At 54.2% G+C, this 24,416-nt stretch overlaps 2 protein-coding genes across 2 annotated transcripts in view; one reads left to right on the forward strand and one right to left on the reverse strand.

Moving 5' to 3' along the window:
• Window positions 1–466: 466 nt before the first annotated feature.
• LOC101793031 (uncharacterized) lies at window positions 467–18,313 on the reverse strand. The gene is made up of 10 exons (XM_027461828.3): window positions 18,171–18,313; window positions 15,514–15,701; window positions 7,116–7,234; window positions 5,804–5,893; window positions 5,143–5,221; window positions 4,875–4,999; window positions 4,257–4,450; window positions 4,056–4,165; window positions 3,765–3,906; window positions 467–3,450 (listed from the first exon to the last, which is right to left on the reverse strand). The coding sequence occupies exons 1-10, from the start codon at window positions 18,209–18,211 to the stop codon at window positions 1,836–1,838; spliced, it is 2,703 nt and encodes a 900-aa protein (XP_027317629.1). The 5' UTR covers window positions 18,212–18,313; the 3' UTR covers window positions 467–1,835.
• Window positions 18,314–20,570: 2,257 nt separating this feature from the next.
• NDUFA10 (NADH:ubiquinone oxidoreductase subunit A10) overlaps window positions 20,571–24,416 on the forward strand; it is a 38,621-nt gene continuing 34,775 nt past the window's right edge. The window contains exons 1-3 of the mRNA XM_038182223.2: window positions 20,571–20,729; window positions 21,568–21,736; window positions 22,585–22,800. Coding sequence (XP_038038151.1) covers window positions 20,649–20,729; window positions 21,568–21,736; window positions 22,585–22,800 — 466 coding nt within the window. The 5' untranslated portion in view covers window positions 20,571–20,648. The remainder of the gene's footprint in view (window positions 20,730–21,567; window positions 21,737–22,584; window positions 22,801–24,416) is intronic.

The following is a 24,416-nucleotide window of genomic DNA, read 5'->3' on the forward strand; positions in this document are numbered from 1 at the left end:
TCCTACAGAGCCAGGCTGAGGGAGCTGGGGGGTCAGCATGGCGAGGAGAAGGCTCTGGGGAGGCCTTGTAGCGACCTTTCAGTGCTTAAAGGGGATACAGGAGAGCTGGGGAGGGACCCTTTATTAAGGAATGTGGTGGCTAAAGGGGGGAAACGGGGCAGGGAGCCCCCCACCAAATGCATGTGCTAGCACTTGTGTCAGCACCATGGGGGTGAGGGACCATCAGTGTGACCATCCGCACACCACAGCACGGGGCTGTGTGTGCGTGGTGGTACAAGGGGACGTCCGTGCGTCTGTGCCGGAGCACACACAGGGGAGGGGGCGAGTGGGGACCGTCCCCTCCTTCAGCCAAAGCCCAGAGAAAGGCGACCCGCGGCCAGGCCGGCAGCAGGCTTTTTCAAGTGCTTGCTCAGTCAAGAGGGAAATGGGGAGACACTGTTCCAGGTCAAACAAACCATCAGGCTGCTACAAAGCAAATTGACTTTTAATACACAACAAAATGCAGCGGGGGAGTTTCCATACATTTTTTCTTCGCCCTCCCCCCGACATCATCTGTCGGCAAGTGGCATACAAAGAGATCACAGAGTGGAAAATGAGACACCACCAGGAAAACAGACTGTAGATGCACACACAGAACTCGTAAAGAATTAAGACACGAGGAACAGAGCAGCAGGGGGGCTGCGTCAGCCCCCAGCAGCAAGGTTTTGGGGCCAGTTGATGCGTAAGGCTCTGCGTCACGGCAGCTCGGCTCCTTGCTGTCCCCTGGGTGCTCCTCCAGGCTGCTGTGTAGGAGGCTGAGGGGCAGGGGTGCAGCTCGGGGTGATCTGGAGGTCTCCAACCATGCTGACCTCTGCAACCAGCCCAGCTGACCCTGCCTGGTCTCAAACTCAGTGCTCTGGTTGAGCCTGTTCTGCTGGGGGCTTTGCCTGACAAACCCGGGAGAATTTGCCCCGTGGCAGGCAGGGGGAAAAGATTCATGCCTTGGGCTTAAAACAAACAAACAAACAAACAAGGGCATTTAACAGAGTGGTTGTGCCAGTCTCCAGAACAGGTTTAAGGCCACAAAGTTGGTCCATAGAGGAGAGGCAGAGGGCAGTCGCTCCCCTCCTTGCTGCCTTCTCCACACCGCTCTGGCAAAGCCACGCCATCCTTACCAGCCACAGCAGTGCTCCACTGTCCCTCTGTCTGATGGCACTGCACGGCGGTGACAAACCCAGGGTCAGCAACAGGAACTATTTCCCGGGGAAGGTCCCAGCCCCTGCTGGAGGCCAAATCCACCTCCCAGAACCCTGCCTCAGAGATGAAGAGGTCCTTCTTTGGACCCCAAGAGCCTGACAAACCTCCCTGCTGTGACAGGACTGCATTTTCCTGAAAGACTGATGATGCAAAAGCCACCAAACCCCTCCTCTGTGCCTGCCTGAGAGCTCTGTGAGGGCACCTCATTTCAGGCACGGGAGGTCAGAGTGCTGGGTGGGCAGGAGGCACGGAGCACCGCTCGTGGGTGTGCCTGGCTGCTGGTGGCTACTCCAAGACAATGTTCCCAAACTGTGGCTCCTAGCTCACCGTGAGGCTTCAAAATGGGCTTTTCCAATCCCGTTTTACAGAGCTGGCTGGGGGTGGTGGGGCCAGGAAAACGTTAAAACCAGAAGAAATGTTTGCTGCTTGGAGCCACCCCTGTGGTTTGAAGCATTTCTGGGTGCTTTGCGCACACAGGAGCCTGGAAGCCAGGGGGCTCAGTCTCTGTGCGTGCTGCAGGGCGGGCAGACAGCTACAGCCGCCCCCAGACAAGGCTGTGCCTCACCCCATGGCCACCTAGACGTGCCCCGGGGTGCCCCTCAGGTCCCGCAGCCCTCGCACCGCACCTTCAGCTGGACGCGGCACGCACAGTGTGGCCGCCTGCCTGCCGAGGAGGCTGGGGGAAAGCTGGTGCCCGGCTGGCAGGAGGCTGCTGTCACACCCAGCTCCATGGGAAGAGATGCTGAGCACCTCGCACCTGATCCTGCTGGTGCCCCAGGGTGGCAGGACACAGGCTGGGACATGGATGTTTTAGTGGCATCCTTGAGAAAAGCACCTTCATGTCTGAAGAGCCCGGCGCTGTTCCCGTACCCACAGTGACGCGGCACGGTGTGGTCCCTCTGATGGCTGCCAGCACCCGGGCTGGTCCCCAGCACGAGTCCTTGGTGCTGGGACCACTCATCCTCACCGAATACTGCCTGCTCCCTGCCCCAGCAAGCACCGAGCTGTGCGGGCAGCATCCCTGGTGGCTGTTTGGGGAAGCCACCACCCGCCGGCAGCTGGCTGGCTCCTGGCGGTGCTGGGAAGGCGGTGTCCTCACCCTGGAGGTGCTCACGCACACCCTGTGTGGGGCAAGGAGCAGGGCCAGGGGGCAGCAACCACAGCCCATCCCCTGGGGAGCTCTGCGTGCTGCTGGCCATTGCAGCTTGTGACTCCAGGGGTGCTCCTGCCGTTTCCAGCTGTTTCGGAGCTGCAGCCACCCAAGCGTCCGAGGGGCAGCCTCCCAGGGACACGCTCTGACCCAAAGTGAGGGCAGGGTTTGTCCAGACTGGGATGTCGTGCCACCGAGTCACCAATGCACTTGAGTCCAAGGGAGGTGGGCAGCTCAAGGCCATCAGTGCACACGTGGACTGGCTCTGACTTTTAGGAAGAGCGCTGTCTCTGGGAACAGAGGTGCTAAGTCCTGCCTGAAACACTTTTCCTGGGTTTGCCAGCTGAAGTGCACCTTGGCCTTGTGCACCAGATGCCTGGGGCTGCGGAGGGTCTTGAAATGCCAGCGGAGCTGCCAAGTTCGTTGCCCAGCAGTGCTGGAAGTGAGCTGCAGAGCTGCCTTGCTCGCTGCAGGATGAAGCACTGGAGCATGAGAAGTCCGTGCTCCTCCCAGCACCCTCCCCAGAGAGCATCTGCTCCACGTAGGAGCTCACCTCGCTGCCCACGCTCTCACCAAGGTCCTGGGACGGTGACTCCTCTGCACCCAGGCTCAGCAGAGTGTCCTCCCACTGCTGCAGCTCCACATTGTCCACATTGAGGCTCTGGAGGGTCTGGCAGATGTTTCCGTCCACCTTGCTCTTCTCAAAGAGGGTTTCAATAACAACCAGGAGGGAGTCACTGTCCTCCTTGGCATCGCTGGCTTTCTCAGCCCGACTTGGTCCATCAGGCTCAGCGTCGAGATCTGGCAGGGAGAACTGAGGCACATCATCGGTGTGGGAGATGTATATGGACGCATCCTGCTTCATCATGGCCCCGAGAATGGAGTTGGGATCTACCGCGTGCTGCTCCACGCAGGGGTCTGTCTTGGTCTGAAACTCCTCCTTCGCCTGGAAGGAGTCCAGGAAATCAGGGAGGTTGTTCCCATACAGGACTGCTTCCCCCGTGGCAAAGCTAAAAGGCAGCTGCAGGTTCCGCTTCCGCAGATGTTCCTCCCCTTCTTCATTTCTTCAGGGTGGAGGAAGGAGAGACGGGAACAGCATGAGTACCTTCTCCAGGCCAGCATCAGAACAGCAAGATCTGAGCTTGCAGACCTGCCCTGGGCTGGCTACGTCGCTGCTGGCAGAGCACAGGGGCTCTGGAGAGCCCAGAGGCAGCTCTGGCACAGCTCAGGGAAGGGCTGTGTGCCCACAGCTCTCCCCTGGCAGACACGAGGCTGTGACAGCCTCCCTGGAGCCGTTTGACTCCTGCCCTCTGCTGCAGCCCCATCTCCTCCCGTGCCCAGGGCAGGCGAAGGCGGCTGGGAACCCAGCCATACTCACGAGAGGGCTCGCTGCCGGGCAATGATGAAGTCGGGCTGACCCCCTTTGTACACCAGCCGGGCATTGGCCTGGACCCACACCCAGGTGCCCTTCTTGGTCAGCAGCCTGAAGACCGTCAGCCCGCTCTCCCCTGTCTTCATCACTGGGGCAGGGAGGAAACAGAGGCGGCATGGAGGCGGTCAGGTACATGATGCGTGCTGCACCACGCCGAGCATCCCCTTGCACCCATGCTGCCAAGGCAGAAGGCACAGGACACAGCCAGCACGCGATGCTGCTCCCCTTGGCACTCACTTCTCACGTGTTTCTCCGCGCAGTGCATCATGTCAGCGGCGTGCACAAACTGGTACCCGGACCCCCTCCGACACAGCTCCGTCTCCGTGTAGCCCAGGATGACCTTCCCCCTGCGGGCAGAGCACACGGCACAAGCACTCCATGGCACCGGGGTCGGATAGAGGCCAGGTTTTGCCATGGCAGAGGTGGGAGATGCCATACCGGGAATCACAGGCTGTGGGGGTGAAGTCCAGCTTGTGCTTCGTCTGGAACATCAGCGTCTTGGTCCGAAGCTCCAGGATGGAGAGCGGCTGGAGGGGAGTTGCGATGGCAAAGAGGGCGAGCGGGGGAGGCACCAGGGATGCCCTCTTCTGCTGCCCCGGGAGGAGTTTCAAGCGTCCGCGGAAATTCAAGGCCTTGCAGGGGATTAGAAAAGAGGGCAAACGGTGAGGAAATGGGAACTGGCTGTGCCAGACTGCCCCAAATCACACCCGCACGGGGTGTGTGGCCGCCTGCATGCACCAAACGCGTTCGCTGGGCATGGGACCTGCTACCAACTGCTGCTGCAGGTGGGACATCAGTTATCAGGGATATCTGACCACCCAGATAACAGGGAGATATCTCCAGGCTGAACATCCTGACCCCTGCTGGGTCCCACCGTAACGGTGTGAGTGGAGGAGCAGTGCACCAGGCGGGCTCCATCCCATCCCATCCCATCCCATCCCATCCCATCCCATCCCATCCCATCCCATCCCATCCCATCCCATCCCATCCCTCCCCAGGAGGCCAGTCTCAGAGCCACTTCCCCTGGAGGTGACACTGGAGCCGTCCTGGCATTACCAGAAACCCCGAGGAGTTGTCCAGCAGGCAGCGGAGGCGGCAGGTGAAGCTCCTCTCCACGAAGCAGAGGCGTTCAGGGCGGCAGTGCTGGGGGCTGCCCGCGGTGCTGCATCCATCGGGAACGGCTGAGGAAACACGGGGAAAACAAAGCTGCAGGGATGCAGGGATGCTGTGGGGCTCAGGGAAGCCACGTGCCTGGTGGTCACCAGTGGCCTGATGTGGGGTTTGGGGTTGGGGGCAGCCTCTGGGGGCTCCCTGGAGCACTCACCCTGGTGCAGCTGGCAGCGGAAGGCGGCTCTGTCGTCCGTGTGGATCAGCTCGAAGATGCTCTGGTAGATGAGATCCGACTGGAACGACATAACGGGGAGGAGAGCTTGGGGCACCTAGCAGGGACCAAGCCCTGCCCTGTCTAGGGGGGATATCTGGAGAAGGACACAGCACAGGCTTTCCTTTGTGGGTAGTAAAAATACGGTGATTGAGAGTAAAGAAACGGGAAGAAAAAAAGGGTTTTGAACATGGTATGGAGAGAGAATCGGAGGTAATGGGGTGGATGTGGGTAGAGCCCTGCTTTCCCTCGGCACCCCACGTAACCCACAGGACGTCAGGGCGCTGACACCGCTCAGCACCATGACTCCGCTGAAGGCAGGCAGCCCGGCAGCCGGATTTATTGGTTTAAACCACAGGGGGGAAAGCTCACACCCCGCTCACAAGGAGGAAGGGACACAGAGCCTGCTATTGCTCAGCGTGCATCTGTTACCACTAAAGTCGCAAGCGTGCTTGTTGGCTTTCACAGCCCCCAGAAGAACACGACTCACTTGAAAACACACATCAGAAGTGACCAGAGCGCTCTGGGAGAGCGAAGCCTGGGTGCTGGCTGTCAGCACCTCCTCCCCAGGCCCCCGCAGCTCCCAGGAACAAACGGCACCCACCTGGTGGAAGCCCAGGTAGTTCTGCACGGTAGGGGAGACGTAGAAGATGTAGCCATCTCCGGTCACAGTGATGACAAATCCATTGAGTGCCTGAAAGCATAAATTGAGCCTGGAGTTACTCTCCCTAGCTTCAGTCCAGCTGCCGGATGGGTGGACCACCTTCAGGTGCTTCTGAAGCATCCAGGGATGGGAAGACATTTCATTTAGTAGCTGAACCATTAAAAGCTCAGGACTCCGTTTCTTTCTTCCAAGCAGCACCAGCTTTATTTTCCCTCCTGACCCAGTTCCCTAGCCCAACTGTACCAGCTCACGGGCTTCCTTGTAGCCTGGATTATTTTAGGTGCCATTGGTTTGAGCACATTGCCTGGTGCTGTACACGTGCACCTTGCAGGGGGACTGGTCCCTCCCCTGTGTGCTGCAGCCCCCCCAGGGCCCCAAGTCGGAGCTTTCTGTGAAATACAGCGCCTGATTACAATGTTCTTGGGGAAAAATTTGGGCAGCTCAGCTGCAGGATTTCAGTCACATTAACACCCCAAATGTTCTCCAGATGCCTTCAAACACCCAGAGCTGCCAACGCCATGGCTCAGCCCCCTGGAGAGCACTCGGGAGAGGCCCCATTGTGGGACTGGGGCAATCGCTGGCTCCCTTCTGGCTATTGTGTTATTCCACCAGGCTGAGTCTGTTCTTGGGAGCAGAGCCCACCCGGGAGACTTCGCGTGGCCCAAGTCTCATCGCCAAAGCCCCACAGAGCTCCCAGGAGCCACCACCTCGCCAAGAGCCCCCGTGGGGGCTCCGCTCCCAGGAGCTCCCCCATCAGCCTGCCTGTAACGGGGAGCGTTCGTGTAAGACAAAGGCAGGTCTTCAAGAAGAGCAAAGCATCTGCTGCTTTCCTCCGGAGGGGTGGAAGAAGGGAGAAGAGGACTCGAGGCACAAAAAGCAGACATGCGATGTCAGGAACAAAGCCACGCAAAGATCAAAGCTCTCCCACAGACTTGCCCTGCATCCACACGGAGCAGCACGTTTCCAGCTGAAACGCCTAGATATTTACTCAGCCGCCAGCCTTTCCACGGAGCCTCTCTGTCTCGCTTCCTTCTGGCTTACACGCATGAATGGCAGCCCAGGCTAGCAGCATTCTGGCCAGGTGAATCAGCTCCTTGCTTGCAGGCAGCACCCAGTGCCTTTGCCAGAAGGTCACAGCTCTGAGCCGTGTCCCTTTGAGGATGCAGCACAACACTTTTGGGATGAGCCATCGTGCCTAGCAGACAGCAGGAGCCGAGAGAAAACCCCACAGAGCCTGGTTTGGGCAGCATACCTGGAGCAGCAGGTCCCCCTCTGGAAACAGCTCCCTGTTGACCTGCAGATGTGTCCGTCTGTTCCATCCTGGGGCTCGGGGCTGATCCTGCATGCAGTCACCACCACCCGTACCTGCGGCTGCAAGCAAGACGGCAAGAAATCAGTGCAGAAGGGGCAAACAGGGAGCTTCTCCCTCCTCCTCCTCCTCTTCCTCCTCCCCAATGCTGCTGCTGCGCGGCTGCACCGGGCTTCTTGGTGCACGTGCAGCCAGCTTGGAGGGAGGAGATGGGACCAGAGCAGAGCCCCTTTACAAAGCCATCCCCACTCGCCCAACACCTCCTCTAGGATATCCTCTTCCCTGCTTAGTCCCGTCCCTGGGAAGCCTCCCAGGTCCCCTTTTGCCCAGGAGCAGATCAGAGCATCAGTGGCCGCAGCTCTCCCATCGGAGCAGCCCCAGGACTCGCTGCCGTGACCTCCCCGTGCTGATTCACGTGCTGCCTCACGCTTCCTCGCTCCGTGCCTTCTAGGCAACACCCGTGGGTGCAGCCGGCGTGAAACCTCCTGCCCTGCTCACGGGGCCTCACGCATGGCGGGACAGGCACAGAACGAGTTGTTCCAGGAACAGCACGGGGGCCTGGTGACATCCCCAGCGTGGCACCTCCTCTGCTGGGGAGGCTCCCCGAAAAACCACTTGGCAGCACGAGCCCGAACTCCGCTTCCAAACACAGGCACCTTTTATTTTGCAGACTCAAACACAAGCATGCATAAGGCCTCGGGGAGGGCTCTGTGGTCTCTCCCTCATACAAAAAAAGTCTGAGGTCAAAGCATTGCCCAGATACGTGCACACAGGGAGCCTGAGTGACAGCCACGAGCCACCCACACAGGCTCTCGGAAACCAGGTTAAGGATAATTAGCTGGACGTCTTGCACAAGGAGACGCAGAGGAGACGCACCGCCTGTTGCAGTCACGCAGGCTTAATTAGGAAGGGGAGAGGATGCTCTGAGGCCATGAAGCAGAGCCAGCCTCGGTCTCCACCGCTGACACAGCCAGACCACGGGGTGATGCTCGGAGGTGCTCAGGCAGCTCCCGCATCTTCTGCCATCCCCATCCTGAGCCCCCTGTCCCTTGAGGGGAGCCCAGCTGTGGTTGCTCCCATAGTAAGTGCCTTCCTGTCCCCAGCAGCTCCTCTGTGGTCTCTTTAGCCCGTGCCATAAATTTGCCTTTCCCTGTGCTCACGTTTTTGTTTCCACAGGGGGCAGCTGTCCTGTGCAGGTGCTTCCCAAATTAGCGAGAGGTTGATCAGCCAGGCCAGGGGACGTGAGCCTTCTGGGAAGGGCTGGGAAAGATGAGGTTTGAAGCCAGGTGATGCTCTGCTTGCCCACAGAAAGGCACGTCCATGGGAGCTTCAATAGGCAGGTGCAAGGCAGCGATGAAGCAGAAGCCCCAGCCAGTCTGTGGGGGACCACAACCCCATTTTGCAAAGGCTTTCAAAAAATCAACACCCCTACAAATCAGGACAAAAATCAAACCAAGCAAAAAGCCTCCTCTCACGACTGCCAAGTGATCTACAAGGAAAAATATCCGAAGCCCATCTGTATTATGGGTATGGCTCCAATTTGCACATGATGGAGTGGAATAGTTTCGGAGTGAAGCATTGAGCCTTTTTTTTTTAAACTCTTTTGAAGGGCTGACTCCTCTCTGAAGCACTGAGCTGGGGAAGGCTGGCAGGGAAATTCAAAAAGAAACCAATCTCTTCCAAAACAGAGCTCCAAAAGGACAGCGAGCACTTTGGGAAGATGCACGTGGTCCCCAGCTTGCTCCCCCCATGCACCAGCAGTGTCAGCAGGGAGAGCAGCACAGCGGTGGGCTTGCAACATCCAACGCCCGCTTCTGCATTTTGTTGTTTCCAGCAAAATTAATTCACGCTAGGGCATGCATGGGGCTCTGCCACCAGAGTAATCCAGGAGCATGGAGTTGGCTCTCCTTATTTCCATCATTTTAACACTTGTGGTCAGGTCTTGGTGCTGCAGGGGACTTTGCTGCCCCGCTGGGGATGGCCAGCGGAGCACAAAGCCAGCAGACACACAGGGCTGGGGCTGCTCTCAGGAACCACAGCGGCCTGGAAACCTCCTGTACGGGAAGCAGCCACCTGGTTTCAGCCGTGTCATGACTGGTGTCTTCCCCTAGCACCTGAAGCGAAGCATCCCTGTGGCTCTCCCCTCTCCAAAACGATTTCTGAACTTATCCATGCCCCCACTGCCAAGAACCACGAGGGCTGAGAGCAGTCCCAAGAGACGCCTGAGTACATCCAGGTAGAGGACTCCAGGCCCATGTACCAACCAGGGGGTTGGAGGCTATTCCCAGCTGCTTTTTGCCTTGGAATGGAAAAAAAATAATCCTTTTAATCAAAGAGCAGCAAAACCAGCCTGTCTGCAACACAGGTAACCCCATCAGAGGGAGGGAGTGCTCCTGAAACACCTTCTTGAGCCACGTTATCTTCTGGGGGACTCCACCAGCGCATCCATCTGCCCTCACCAGAAACAGCTTGTGGGATTTCGGCCCCACAAAAGGCAGCCTTCCCCCGAGGCGTGCTGGCTGCTGGCCCTGCATGCTGCTGATGCATGCTGGTGGCTCAGAGCCCCCCTCTCTCCTGCTGGCTGAAGGTGACAGAGACATCCCTGCTGGAGCAGAGCCCGCAGTTAAGGGGGTTAAAACAAACCCCAGGACTGCCTGAAAACCATTTAAAACAACGTTTTAAGTTCTTTGCTGTACTTCTTTCCCTTGCACACCCTCCCAAGGCTGTATCTCCTGCAGCTAGGAGCACAGACAGACGCCACCACTGACACCTCTTGTGTTTTTCCTTTTTTCCTTCATTAGACAGTGCCTTGGGAACTCTTTTTCCAAAACTGAAGTGAGTTTGTCTCCCCTCTGCCTATGCCCTGTGCATGCCCACCAAGAAAAAAAATTGAACATAAGGTAAGTTTTTAAAGGCTTAAACCAGCAAATCTCAGCAGCCCTGTGAATTTCATAGTACGGGTCTCCAGGAAAATCTTTGCTAATTAATACAAGATAAAAAAAAAAAATAGCACGATGCACAACTGATCTGCAGCTACCGGATAAATCCTTGCTGAAGCCATTTGTTGATCACCTGTGTTCTCAAAGCTCTGGGACAAAGGCTACTGGTGTGTCTTGTCTAAGAAGAGTGGAAGAAACCCAGCTCTGTCCTGAACCCACATGTTAGCCAGCCAGAGTGCTGGAGGAGGCTTCCTGCTGCTGATGTGATCCCCAAAGACCAGAAGCTTTTCAGTCAAAGCACCAGCTGAGATGTCAGCCAGGATCAATAACGTTTTGAGCATTAATGGATCTGGCAAGAACAGCAGGGAAAGAAGCTCCTGGTCCCCGAGAACCTGCTGGGTTGGTGATCCTTGCCCTCGAAAGGGGGCTCCTAAGCCCTGCAGTGCGGAGGAAGACCTCAAGCATGAGAAAAGGAAATAGGAGCGAAGCAATCTAATCCCTTCACCTTTAGCTCATCGCATTTGTGAAAACAAACACTGCAGTGCAACCATGGAAGCCAACACGTCCCTTGCCTCTGGCACAGTTTCGTCAATGGGAAAGAAAAAGTTATCAGCAGAAGCTCCTGGGGTCAGTTCTGCTCTCAGGGGCTGAGTTGCACCAGTGGGAGATGACAGACTTCACCTGTAGCGAATGTTTCTCTTTGAACAGGCTCCAGAGATGCTTGGCAGCATGAAGCCAGGAGCTCCCAGCTCTTCCAGTAACACCACACCATGCGCAATTGTGTTCTTCTTGGCCCTGATCCCAAACCCCATCAAATTAGCACCGACCTTTGCCTTGGCTGTTTAACGAGGGCACAGTGCCAAGCAGATCAGGCTCACGCCATCCAAGTAAAACAGCCTTCCGCAGGCAAACGCCAAACCCACAGATCACAAACCTATGGCAAGAAGTCACCCAGCCTTCTTCCAGGGAGCAGAGAAATGCCCAGGGGAGCGTTGGCAGCCCCAGAGCCCACGTCAGCCTCTCCAATCTGCTGCTGCAAACGCTCCTGCACGATCCTGCAGGGTTTTGCCCAGGGAGGGATTTAAGCCGCAAATTTGATTTGCATAATTGTATCGGTTGTTTCAGGTCCAGGAACCCTAGGAAATGAACCCCAGCACAGATCTCCAGCTCTCTGGAGGTTTTCCAAGCCGCTTGGCACTAAACGAATCCATCCAAGCTTTTGAGAAGGTCTCACTGCTCACAGCAAGCAGAGCTCTCATTGCACCAGGGAGAGCCCAGAGCACCCAGCAGCACTGCAGAGGCAGAGCCAAGCTTTTCCCCTTGAGCACGCGCTCTCGAGAGGATGGGGATCAGCAAACTCTCCCCAGATTTATCCAGGAGACTGTCAGACACTGGTCCAAGTGGCAACCACTGTCCACCAGCAACAATTTGCCGAAGTGTAAGGTCTGGCAACGACATTCATCTATCTTTTACAGAATTGGTGAGACCTCTAAGTGACTTTCCCTTCTGATGGTTTAACAGGCTGCTAAGAAGCTGGAACAGGTCAGCTATAGGAAGAAATTAAAGAAAAACTGGCCTGCAGGTCTGCTCTGGCATCGCAGCTCCAGAGAGCAGCTCCCAGCTGCAGAGCAGTGTTGGCACCACACTTCTTGAGACCAAACCTGCCCTCACCAAGGCTCAGGACACACGTCTTCCATACACCAAGCCTGAGATGGTTGGTTTTGTGCAGCCATCACGCTTCTCCTTGGAGATGAGCCCACAGACACATGGAGCTTTGAGAGCTTTCCTCTCGATGCCTGAAGCTTGTCATTTCCAGCAAGCTACAATTTTTTTCTGGTTTGTCATTAAAGCACAGGCGGAAGGAGGAGAACACTTGAAAGCAGAGCAGATTTAAAAGACAATCCAGTGAGTCATTATCCTGCAGTAGCTTCTTCTGTTTTCCAAACAGCCCCATGATCCAGAACCAAGATCAAATCACACACAAAAAACCAAACAAACAAACAAACAAAAACCTCTTTCAACTTTCGAAAATGAAATCCTTGTGAGCTTCCAGCTGCAATCCTGCTGCCTGCTTTAATCAGCTGGGATCCCAGGCAGAAGTCAGGGTAGCAGTCACCCTTCCCCAGGTGCGAGCAGGCAGGACTGCCCTGACGTGCTCACCTTGGCTGCTCCCCTCACTGCGTGCAGCAGCCTCCTCTTCCTCATGCCCCGAGGAAGCTGCTGATGAGCTGAAAGCATCGTTACATGGGAGCGATGCAGGGACATCTGAGCAGGAACATGCGAGTTTGGCACCGGGTGAGAAGAAGAAAGCCATGGGGATGCCGGAGCTTTGGGAGACAGTTTCCCAGAGAGTTTTGCTCTTGATTCCTTTTCTGCCTTGAGTTTGTTGGTAGCAAAGGGCAAGCACCATCAGGACGGGGTACCCCAGCCAAGGCTAAGCACCCTGTCTAGACATGCTCCAGCATGCAGCAATACTCACCTCCGGGTCACTGAGCCTTTAACGTGCACCTACCACAAATCTGTTTTGCTTTGTCCACCAGATGAAGCAACCTGACAAAAGTCACAGTGTAAACATTTACAGTAGACACACAGATCTGTGCAGCAAACCCAGCTCTAAGTTCAGCACGCAGAGCAGGACCTGGGCTTGTTCCCTCAACGTGAGAGCCATGCTTGGTCTGAGATACAACCAGTGGGATTGCCAGAAAGTGGTCACTTCTTCCACATGGAGGCCAAACTCCAGGAAAATTTGCCTGGTAAATCAAGCAGGTGTCGCATGCTCTGCAGGACAGCCTAGCCCCTCTGTCTGAGAGGTACCTGAATCCTTCCACCCCACCACGAAGAAATCAGCCGAAGGCCTGTCACCTCTGCAGGGTCTTCCTGCCAAACTGGTAAATAACCCCATACTTTGGCTCTGCACAGACGATGTTAACCCTTCACCTAGGAGAAAGAGCAAGTGCCAGGACTAGAAGTGCTTGGAAAGAGGAGCTCCCGGTCAGTGTGGCACCAATTAAAGCCTGGAGACAAGGCAAGGGGCTCTGGCTGCTGAAGCAAAGGGGCCAGCAAGTGACAGGGATGCTCGCCAGGTGACACCACGCTCTCCTGCCGCTGCTGCAGGGGGGAGCTTGCACAAAGTGGAAAGCATCCAGCAGCAAAATAAACCACAGAGTGCAACACAAGGGGGTTTGCTGTCTTCCCCCAAAATGCCTGATGCGATGGGTCAGGCTGCCACGACTCTCAATGACACGGCTTCAGCAGGCAGGGCCAGAACAGAAGTTGACCTTGATGAATCGTTGGAATGATCTGAAGTCAAACAAGATGAATTTCAAGGCAGATGTGGGCAAAGTAAGGCAGGGGGGGAAAGAAATCAAAGGCACAGTGACCAAATGGGAGTAATTGGCCTGGCAGAAGGGGTCTCCAAGACGAGGACGAGTCTCCAGCCGGATGTGAATCCATACAGGGATGGATGGCTTTTCCAGCGCAGCTCTTGCTCTGGGGATGTGCACCCCTACTGGAGCAGTGTTTGGGGCAGGCATCCCCAGCTTGGGGGCTGAGGGACAGGTCACAGACCTGGCATGGGGCAAGAGCTAAGAGAGCCAGGCTTATTCGTTCTGGAGGAAAGAGACACAAGAAGAGCTGTTAAGTGCAGCGCGATGCTGGTGGTTTTCTGCCCTCCATGCTTTTTGCCTTCACCTCCCCACAGGCAGCACGAACAGGGTCCATCACCCATCCTGTGGAGCAGAAGGCTCTGGAGACAAAACACGTGCCTGTCCCTGCCCCGTGTGCCCTGTCCCTGCTCCACGTTGTGCACACACGAGGTCATTCCTCCCCCAGCTGCAGGACATTTGAGCAATTCCTTTTGTAACCAGGTTATGAAAGCAATCCCTGGCAGCCCCTCAGGCTTTATTTGCACCGCAGCCTGCAGGGGCAGGGGCAGGCGGTGATGGTGGCTCACGGGAGCGCAGTGCCTGCACAGCTGCCTCACCTCCTGCCTGCCGCAGGGCCCTGCCACACCAGTAAGGAGAGCTGACTGGTGCCTTGCCTTGAAGGTCAGCCAAGCAACGTCGTGCCAGCACCGTCTTGGACAGAAGGACCCGAAGCATCCCAGAGCTACCAAAACCACCACACCTTGCCATCGTGGCAGTAGGTCGCATGTCAACAAGGACCTACCCAGCCAGATGGGCACAGACTGAATCCCGTTCCCCAGATTTGTCCTGCAAAAAGCAGGTAAGAGGCATTTGGCGAGGCTTGTTCTCAGTCCAGCAAGGCCTTTGAGGAGCCCAACAGCATCCAAAACACATCTCATACTACACATCTGGAGGGCTACTGCTGCTGGGGGAGCCTGCAAGCAGGAGGCAGGGAGCTACACACATGGGGGAGAAATATACCAAAAAGACGCTGGTGCCAAGAGCAAAAGCAAAGAAGCAGCAGTGTCCAGCCTCAGTCGCTTTTCTAGTCTGGTTTTGGCATTTTATCAGGGTCTCCACAGTGGCTGGCAAGCAGCTGGGCTTCAGAGGGGCAAATGCAAGGAGATTGGCTTTCCAGGCCTATCAGCTTAACCCAGCAAAAATTGGATTGGGGTCTCTGGGTACGAGGCATCATGCTCAGTCTGAGAGAAAAGCTCATTACAGACCTAACAGATCCACCACAGCTGAGCCCAGCTGTGCCAGGGAGGCAAGCAACAGCAAACCACCAAGATCCCCAGGAAGAAAGGGGAGAGAAACAAGCTAATGAGATGCCAAACTGAACAAGTGCGTTAGTATCAGCTTTGCTTAACCTGCCATCCGCAGGGCATTGGGGTGACAAACAGAGCAGCCCCGCGTGGCATCTCCTACCCATGCCAGCTCAGATCTCAGTGGTTTAAAGGATTTTTAGAAAGCTATTTTCATGCAGATCTCCTCTTTCACCCTCCACGTCCTTCCTGGAGAAGGAGGTGCCCAAGACCCTGCTAGATGGTCTCACTTTCCAAGGAGGTTTCTTTTCAGAGACCTATAACTGACCGAAGAAGATTAGGTCTGGATGGGCAGCATCCAGAAGTGAAGGGGATTCCTTCCAGAGGAGACACAAAACCCATGTCACGGCAGCAAAGGATGGTCTGAGGATAGGTGTACCATGGCCATAGCACCTCCCTGCAACCTCCGCCAGCCCCTTCATGTTTCTGGAGATGTGACACTTTCCTTCCCCGTTTTCCAGGACATTTTCCTGCCAGTACCACAGCTAAAGATGTAACCCTGACACACTAGCATACAAGGGTCGGATATTGTGACTAATAATCCTCCTGTCTTCAGGAGATGCCACCTTGCACCCCAAAGCAAACTCCACTTCAGGATGGGATGACTGAAGCACAGCAGGAACCGAGCCCAGGAGCTTTTTCGCCCTGCTCAACACCTATGCAAGATACTCGCCTGTCAGGTAGCTCTTCACCTTCAGGTACCCCACCACCAGTCGGAGGATGGAGAGTTTATCAAGCCTGGTGCACACATCTTCGGGGAAGGGCAGCAAGCCGGTCAGCTTGTTCAGCTCCTGGTTGAGCCGGTCCCGGTGCCGCTTGGAGGGGTTGGACTTCACACCCTCAGGAGGTGGTGGTTTGGGGCTGGAAAAGGGAAAGCAGAGTTTAAGTAAACGGAGCCTGTCTGGCGGGCTCTCCCCAAGCCCAGGGTTGGTGTTACTGCAGCCACAACAGTAAAACATGAGGTGACCTCTGTAAGGCCTTGCGGCAAGAATGGGAAGTCCAGAGAGGTTTTTATTTCAATTTTTCTCAGCTAGTTTCCTCTAAATTCTGCTCCCACAATCACATTTATCATCTTAAACAGATAAGGAAGCTTCACAACCAGACCTCTTTTCCTTACTTGGAAGTCAGAGAGAGTGCTTGCAGCCTGAACCCACTGCTTTACTCATTGACTGATGATACAAAGAGAAGCACGCGTGAAAATCAATGGCAGCACTTGGATGAAGAGATCCTACGCAGGGCAGCTTAGGGCACAGCACTTAGGGAACAGGATCTTTTTTAGAAAAACATGCTGATTTTGTTTTGTTTTTTATTTTTATTTTTTTTTCTTCCAATCTTCTGATTTCTGACCCTTTCAGATGGGCATTTTCCACCTAAAGCAACACCCGATGCCTGACGAAGGCTCCAGGAGCAATGCTGAGCCTGCAAGAACAGCTCCTGCCTGCCAGCAGCTGGCTTGGAGACCCATCTCCACCAGCTGCACTTAGTGCACACACTAGAGCTGAAGCCCCAGCCACAACAGTAAGAGGTTTGTTGATGACTAATGAGTCTGGGATGTCACCTTGTGTCTTTTGCTTTTTAATGCTGATTTGAATTTTTTAGATTGAAGGAAAGCACTTTAGACTTCACAGGGAACCCTCACCCTACCCTGTACTTGGTTAAATTGCATCCCCTAACATGCAACCCATATTGTTTTGATGTAATTTGTGTAACCACAAACTCTCTCCGCAGGCATCCTTGCTTCATAAAGCAGCTTCGGGTAACAGGATCTGCCAGTATTTAGGAGCAATTTAAGCTCTCCCCTCTAATACTGCTCTCAAATCCCATCTGGCAGGGCTGCTCACATGTGTGACAAGAGAGGAAATGAGTATTAAATGAAATACAGCGAGGTGCCTGTTGAATTTTTATTGTGGAGAGCTACCGATGGCTCTCCTAAGCACGGACAGAAAATTGCAGCATTTCTCCAGAAAAGCGTAATCATGCTGCTTTGTAAGATAAGCATCAGGAGAGATATACCCTGCTTCTCAGAGGGATTAGGTGCAACTCATCACCAAACTTGTCCATACAAGCCATACAAAACACATTGGCACTAGTGCTTTTGTGTACTCCATTAGCCAGTGGCTTAACAAGCACTTTTGAAACCACAGTCACTCATCAGGGAGGAAAAAATAATATTGTTTTCAATCAGAGAGAGTCGAGGAGGAAAAAAACAAAATCAGAAGTGAATTAATTCTGAGTTTCTTCAGGCATCCTTTAAGGAAAAGAGCTCTGCACAGTCAGTACCCAAATACAGCCCACAAGTAGCCAGAAAGGGGAAGAAAAGGGAGATGGGTAAGTAGCGCTGCCTTTATGGGAAGGGGCAAAATGCAGAGGCATAGTGGGGTCTTTTGGGCAGCCTGGCAGTGCTGACAGTGCTTGGGGACACAGACAGCACCGAAGCACTGGAGGGAATAGCAGGGAGGCTATGGGGTTGCTGGGCTGCTCTTTCGGCAGCCTGCTTACAGAGGCACATGCTGCACCAGGGAGATCTGTCCTTTTGGGTGCTAGAGTGAAAACGCCTCTGAGTGCTCTTCGGAGACAGGTTTGTTCACTACCATGCAGCTCGTGGGCTCCGGCAAGCCAGCAGGAACACTGCCAGCCCCCATCGGGCATGCTTAGCGAGGGAAAGGCACGGACACGAGCACAACCACACCATTAGCCACAGGTGAGCACGGCAGCAAACCATGCTTCCCCTGACCACAGGAACAGCGGAGCCTGGTCTGGATGTGTCCCTGCATCCTACCAACCTGCTCAGACTCCCTGCCCTTAAGACTGGCTCTTCCCACGCTTCCTCTCTGCTGTCAGAGCCCCGGGAGTGCTGCGACCTGAGCACAGCGCACCGAGCCCTGGCACACACAGGCACAGCCCCGTGCCTGCTCAAACAGCGAGAAAAGGCACTTGGAAGAGGTCTGAGCACCTGTCCTGTTGGTGGGACACAGCCTCGTGATACGGCTCGGAGTGGGGCAAAGGCTGCAGCGCTGCCGCTCCGCGTTTTTTCCCCGTCTGCCCTTTGCTCAGGGACCCAGCAGGAAGCTTCGCGCTTCTGCAACCAGCCAAGCACCGGGGGATAGCAGCGTCAGCCGAGGTTCCTCCAGCTGATACACCGCCTCCAAATCTAATCCTTTAAAAATCAGCCAAAAGCACCGAGCAAACAGCAAAGAGACCCTCATCAGAACAAAGCCTAGCCCCGGCCCCAGCCCCATCTCCCCCGGGCTCCCCCCGGAGCAGCCTCACGCCCCCTCCCCAGCTCCCAGCCCCTCCGGGGGCACCTGCCCGAGCCCCCCACGTCCCCACCTCTTGGGCACCGGCTTCTTCCTCTTCCTCCCGGCGTACATCGTCCCGCCGGCAGCGCCGAGCACCGGCCGGAGGAGGGGTTTAAGCCGCAGGGCGATGGGGCGGCCCCGGCACGGCCCCGGCCCCTTCCCCGCCCCGGCACGGGGAGCGCCGGCAGTCGGGAACCCAAACACAGAACCTTTTTTTTTTTTTCTCCCCACGAAAAAAAAAGTCGACCGCTTGAAAGCTGTTTTCGTGCTCTTCTCCTCCTCCTGCAGCGCCTGCAGGACGCTGTGCCCCACGCTCGTGTCGCTGCGGAATCCCCTGATGTCCCACCAGATGGGGTGAAGCTGCCCTGTTTCCCAGTCCCACGGGTGTACCTACATGCCAGGAACCAGGGCTTCACAAGAAAACCCTCCGCATCGCCCTGAGCCCGATCCCCGGCTGTCCCCCTCCAGGAGCAGCCAGCCTGCTGCCTCTCGCTTCGCGTGTCCGTGTGTCAGCGCTGCCCAAAGCTCTCCTGCTTCCACCCAAGAGCCACCTTCAGCCGCTGCTGTGAAAGCAGGGAAGACAGAGGCAGAGAGGAGAGACTGAAAACAAACACAGAGACATCACATCTAACCACAGTTTGGTTTATTACCATCTTTTATTTATTTATTTATTTTTTTCCAAAAGTAGCAGCCCCAGCAGGGCTACGAGTGGGGCAAGCAAATTTGATACTTCCCCTAACAACTTTCCCAACTCCGTTCTGCCCAGGGGACTTCTCAGCCAGACACTTTTTCTGCCCAGTAATGCTCTTCCACACACCCCTCGAGTCCATACAGACATTTAGCGCCCTTTGCTAACTAGTCGTGCTGCCCAACCATCATGTCCTCTGATCTGGTTTTAAAGCCTGGCTTCCAGCAGGCTTGTCCTTGATTGTCCTTCCCTGAACCTTTTCCTGTTCCACTGTCTCCTTCATTTTGTTCTCTTCACCTTTCCTCAAAACTTTTCTTTTTTGTTCTTTGCTGAGCTGAAATTTTCAGGGTCAGGATGCTGCTCCTGAGTGTAAGGCCCAGCTCAGAGCATTTTCTGTTTGCTCTTTTTCCCTGCTGGCATCACTTTTACAGTCACACACACTCAGTGGCACCTGCTACTTTATTGCTCAGTCCTGTAAGACACCTTTGAACCCTTCACAGCCTCCTGACATCCTCCCCAGGATGAGTAACTCCTGGCATCACCAAACACAGCCAACTCACCACTCACAGTTAGGTTAGGACACTCACTCCAGTTAGGACACTGGTGATGAATGGCAGAGTTCCCAGCACCAGTTGGGCAGAATTTCACCTGCAGATGCTGTGGAACAGCTCCCCTGCTCCCACACGCAGACAGAGGAGTGCAGGGTGGCTAGGAGGGACAAAAGTCTGTAACCAGCTTTCATCGGAACAATGATTTTTGGCCATTTAGTGCCAGGGTATCCCTGCTACCTGAGAGTGAGGAGAATATGACATTGGGGCTATCCTGGGGGGGTAGGATGAGGATGCTGTCCCTGCTAGAGCACAGTCCCACAGCATGCAAGTGAGGTGGCACTGGTGGCACTGGCAGCCTCTGCTGATAGCCCTGGACAAGGTGAGCTGAGGAGTAAGGTTCAGCCTGGTGGAGCCCAGGAGCAGCAGATGGAAGCTGGACGAGAGACAAGGTGGCAGCATAGGTCCAAGGTCCATCTGGGAGACTGGACTGGGGACAAGTCTACCTACGGTGTAAGTCCAAGGTCCATCCGTGTGCAGTAAGTGTAGAGAGGGACAGAGAGAGACACAGAGATAAAACCAAAGACTGAGCCTGCCTGCCTGGAACTGAGCTTAAACAGAACCCAAAATGCCACAAGCAGGGGGTGGAGGTCCTAAGTGAAGTTGGTCAGGTTCACAAGCACAGGACACAAAACAAACCCAACCCAGACGATGCCCAGCACATCGCAGCGGTAGGGAGACAAGCCAAGGTGGCTGTTGGAGGGCAAGCTGCTTTCCTTCAGCATTGCCCAGCCCCATCTTGTGGCAAGGATCTGCAAAACCTCCAAGAGCAGCAGCGGCATTCTGCCTGCTCTGTGGGCAGCAGGGTGGCTTTCCTGGAGCACTGAGCTTCAGGATGGGGCCAGGATGTGTCCAGGGTGGGTCTTCTCCTGCTTTAGGAGTCCTGTCTCCTCCCACAGCCCCTGTCCCAGCCGTGAACCAAGTCCCACCACCACGCCATGCCCCTCAGTGCCACATCCACACCTCCCTTAAACACCTCAGCGACGGGGACACCACCACCTCCCCGTGCACCCCCTTCCGCTGCCTGCGCTCCCTCTCCATTAAAAAACCCATCCCGGCATCCAACCCAACATGACACCGTCCCTTCAGCTTTAAAACCGGGCTTTTAAAGCCCCGGGGAGGAGCTGAGGCGGAGGTTGGCTTATGCCGCCTCCCTCCCTCCCTCCCCGCCGTGACGCCATTTCGTGGCGCCCCGCGGCTGCTCGGTGCAGCCATGTCCTTGTGGCGGGTCCGCCTGGGCCCGGCGGCCACCGCCGCCCTCCATGGCCGCCCGCGGAGCTCCGTGCTGCCGGCGGTGAGCGGGGCTGGGGCGAGGGTCCGCGGCCGCAGCGGGCTCGCCTTGCGGTGTCCCTTCGGCTCCGGCTGCCCCGAGGCTGCCAGAGCCGGGACGGGCACACCTAGGGCATGTATAGGGCATGCATAGGGCAGGGGCAGCCGCCGTGCCCGGGGTGCAGGTGGGGGGTGAGGCAGGGACGTGGGGATGGGGCGGAGGAGATGTGGCTGCGGTGTGACACGGTGACCTTCAGCACGGCAGGGCTGGGAGTGGGGAGGTCCCGAGTGAGATTGGGAGCTTGGTGTAGTTGCTGTGCCCCAAGGGAGGGTTGCTCGGCTCATGGACCAGGTGCGTGTTTCTGTGCACCTCTGCCTTCGGGAGCTGTCCTGTGCAGTGCTGAAGCTGTTCCTCCCCTGAGAGGCTGGGAGAAGGTCTAATGCTCATCACTACCCAAAAATGAAAAATGCAAACAAAAACCTGCTGTAGGATCTCACTTGTGAATGCAGGACACATCAAGTGACCGTGGCCTTCAGTAAGTCAAGGAAGCTTCACCAATTCCTTAGATTCAGACCAGAGTGTTGGCGGAGCTCCCCTGCTTCAAGCTTTAAACACACTGGGATTTGTTTCATGTTTTCTGGCTTATCAGTATTGCATTTTGTGAATAGCTTTTCAGCCTACATACTGCTTCAGCTGCTGAGCTGCAGTGCTCACTGTGCTGTATGAAAACTCCTTGTGTTAGATGTGTGTACCTATCTTTCTGCCTCTATCTTTTCAGCTCTGAAAAATCCGCTCTTTCAGCACACCTCGTTTGGCTAAGAGTGACATAATCTGTTAATTTTGTTGCTGTGTTTTCTTTCAGGCAAGAATTCATGTCAGCCCTATGCGGAATTTGCAGTATGGCTGGTTGGCTTACATGCTGGGAGACAGAACTTCTAAAAAGCTCACTGAATACAGCAAAATCTTCACAGTGGAGGGCAGCTTGTGTTCTGGGAAGGGCAAGCTTGCACAAAAGCTAGCAGAAAAATTAGGTACATCTTATTTTCTTTGTAATATTTAATATAATGTAATAGTGTAATTGTCATAGTGTAACAATGCAATTATTGACTAGGAAATTATTAGGTAACGCTGCAGTTAATGTAACGGGTGTCTAGATAAAGGCAGAATAAATGTTGGTGAGTTTCAAGATGAGGACAGAGCGCTTGTTATGTCTGTGGGGTGAATAGGTATTGTTTGTTGTGAATGAGGTTTTACTTCTAATGAGGTCACTTTGCTCACCTGAGCTCCTAGGTCTCTGAGCACATTAAGAGGTTTGTAGGTGGTGTTTTCTGTGCGCATGTGGACTCAGAGCTTCAAGTTGAGTAGAGGACTGGTAGCAAAAAAAAAAAGTTCTGATAGAATCATAGAATCATAGAATATCCTGAGTTGGAAGGGACCCTTAAGGATCATTGAGTCCAACTCTCGACACCGCACAGGTCTACCCAAGTTCAGACCATGTGACTAAGCGCACAGTCCAATCTCTTCTTAAATTCAGTCAGGCTCGGTGCAGTGACCACTTCCCTGGGGAGCCTGTTCCAGTGTGCAACCACTCTCTCTGTGAAGAACTTCCTCCTGATGTCAAGATAGGTATCAGTTCTGCTGAAACTGATAGCTCACCTCTCATCGCGGAGGTAGAACAATAATAAATGCCTAATAACTAGATTTTGTCCCCCTTTTCTGAGGTGGTTGGCCAGAGGATTTTGAGCTGTCTTCAGGTATTGATTAAAGCAGACACATGTACATAAATGAACTGATTAGGAGATACTGATTAGGAGATACTTATTGTAAACAAACAAAACTTACTTTGGTGTTCTCTTTGGGGTTTCTTCTTTTTTGTCAGGAATGAAATACTTCCCAGAAGCAGATATCCATTATCTAAACAGAATCACAGGAGACGGAACATTGCTGGATGAGAAATTTAATGGTTTCTGTAACCTTGAGAGATTTTACAACGACCCAAAATGCCCTGATGGACACTCATACAGACTGCAATCTTGGCTGTTTGGTAACCGTGTGTTACAGTATGCTGATGCATTGGAACATCTGCTGTCCACAGGTTAGATTTTACAGTAAATAAGTTTCATTTTTATATTAACTTAAGTGAAAGCTCTGACCTTGAGATAGCTAAGGTGTTTTGAAGTATTTTGCTACTGTCTGCATTTTTGAAATGGAGTGAGTATGGGTGAACGGTCCTTGCACATTGTGTCAGAAAAACACCTTGTATCATTTCTAGCAAAGGGAATGCATATTGGTTATTAGTTACCAGTTTAATTGTAATTGAGCAATCTTTATTAAAATAGCCTTTTTAAGCATACTGAGACAGATGTAAATTCTACAACCATTTTTAAAACTCTCCTTAGACTTTGTTGCTGATGGCATTTTTTGTTCAGTCATTTTGATTTCCATAAATACTGTTTTATGGTGGTATTGCTATAATTCCAGAATGTTTCTGATGTGAAAAGCTTTTCTCATTCAACACTGACTGTTGCTTGTGCTTTAATAAAAGTGTTTTCTGAAAAAAATGTAAATCATAAAATCATAAGGGTTGGAAAAGACCTCCAGGGTCAGGTCCAACCATCACCCTAATACCAATATCACCCACTACACTATGTCCACAAGCACCGTGGCCAACCATTCCTTAAACACCCCAAGGAATGGTGACTCCACCACATCCTTGGGCATCCCCTTCCAATGCCTGACTGCTCTTTCTGAGAAGAAATGTCTCCTCATTTCCGACCTGAACCTCCCCTGGCGCAACTTGAGGCCATTCCCACTAGTTACCTGTGAGAAGAGGCTGGCCCCCAGCTCCCCACACCTTCCTTTCAGGTAGTTCTAGAGAGCAATAAGGTCTCTGCTGAGCCTCCTCTTCTCCATACTAAACAACCCCAGCTCTCTCAGCCACTCCTCATAGCACTTGTGTTCCAGACCCCTTACCAGCTTTGTAGCCCTTCTCTGGACAAACTCGAGGGCCTCGATGTCCTTCTTGTAGTGAGGGGCCCAAAACTGAACACAGTACTCGAGGTGTGACCTCACCAGAGCAGGGTACAGGGGGATGATCACCTCCCTGCTCCTGCTGGCTGCACTGTTCTTGATACAAGCCAGGATGCTGTTGGCCTTCTTGCCCCCTGGGCACACTGCTGGCTCATGTTTAGTCAAGCATCAATCAGCACCCCCAGGTCCTTTTCTTCTGCACAGCTTTTGAGCCGCTCTGCCCTAAGCCTGTAGCACTGCATGGGGTTGTTGTGGCCAAAGTGCAGGACCCAGCACTTGGCCATGTTGAACCTCACCCCGTTGGCCTCTGCCCATCAACCCGTCCTGTCCAGTTCCCTCTGCAGGACCTTCCTACCCTCCGGCAGATCGACACTTCCCCCCAGCTTGGTGTCTTCTGCAAACTGGGGGTGCACTCAATTCCCTCATCCAAATCATCAATAAAGGTAGTAAAGAGGAGAAAGGGCGTGAATTCTAGAAAGTGTGCCAAACACAAGTGTAACTGTGGTGTTCAAATATAATAATACTTAGCTACTGTAGTGAAGGCACAGAACAAGAATTTGTGTATTAAGCATTTTTAGAATACATATGCACTGTGTTTGTACAAACAAAAAAAAAATACTGCTTTTTTGTTTGATTTAAAATTTTAGTGAAATTTCTCAAAGATTTCCTTTAAGAAGATCA

This window comes from Anas platyrhynchos, chromosome 7, assembly GCF_047663525.1.
Source record: "Anas platyrhynchos isolate ZD024472 breed Pekin duck chromosome 7, IASCAAS_PekinDuck_T2T, whole genome shotgun sequence".
Classification (NCBI taxonomy): Eukaryota; Metazoa; Chordata; class Aves; order Anseriformes; family Anatidae; genus Anas; species Anas platyrhynchos.

Excerpts from the sequence above, each read along its gene's own strand:
- LOC101793031 (XM_027461828.3), bottom strand. The coding sequence starts at position 18,211 with ATGTACGCCGGGAGGAAGAGGAAGAAGCCGGTGCCCAAGAG. Across the intron at positions 7,235-15,513 it reads GGTGAAGAGCTACCTGACAG|CCGCAGGTACGGGTGGTGGT; the intron begins GCGAGTATCTTG and ends TCTTGCTTGCAG. Across the intron at positions 5,222-5,803 it reads ACTACCTGGGCTTCCACCAG|TCGGATCTCATCTACCAGAG; the intron begins GTGGGTGCCGTT and ends ATGTCGTTCCAG.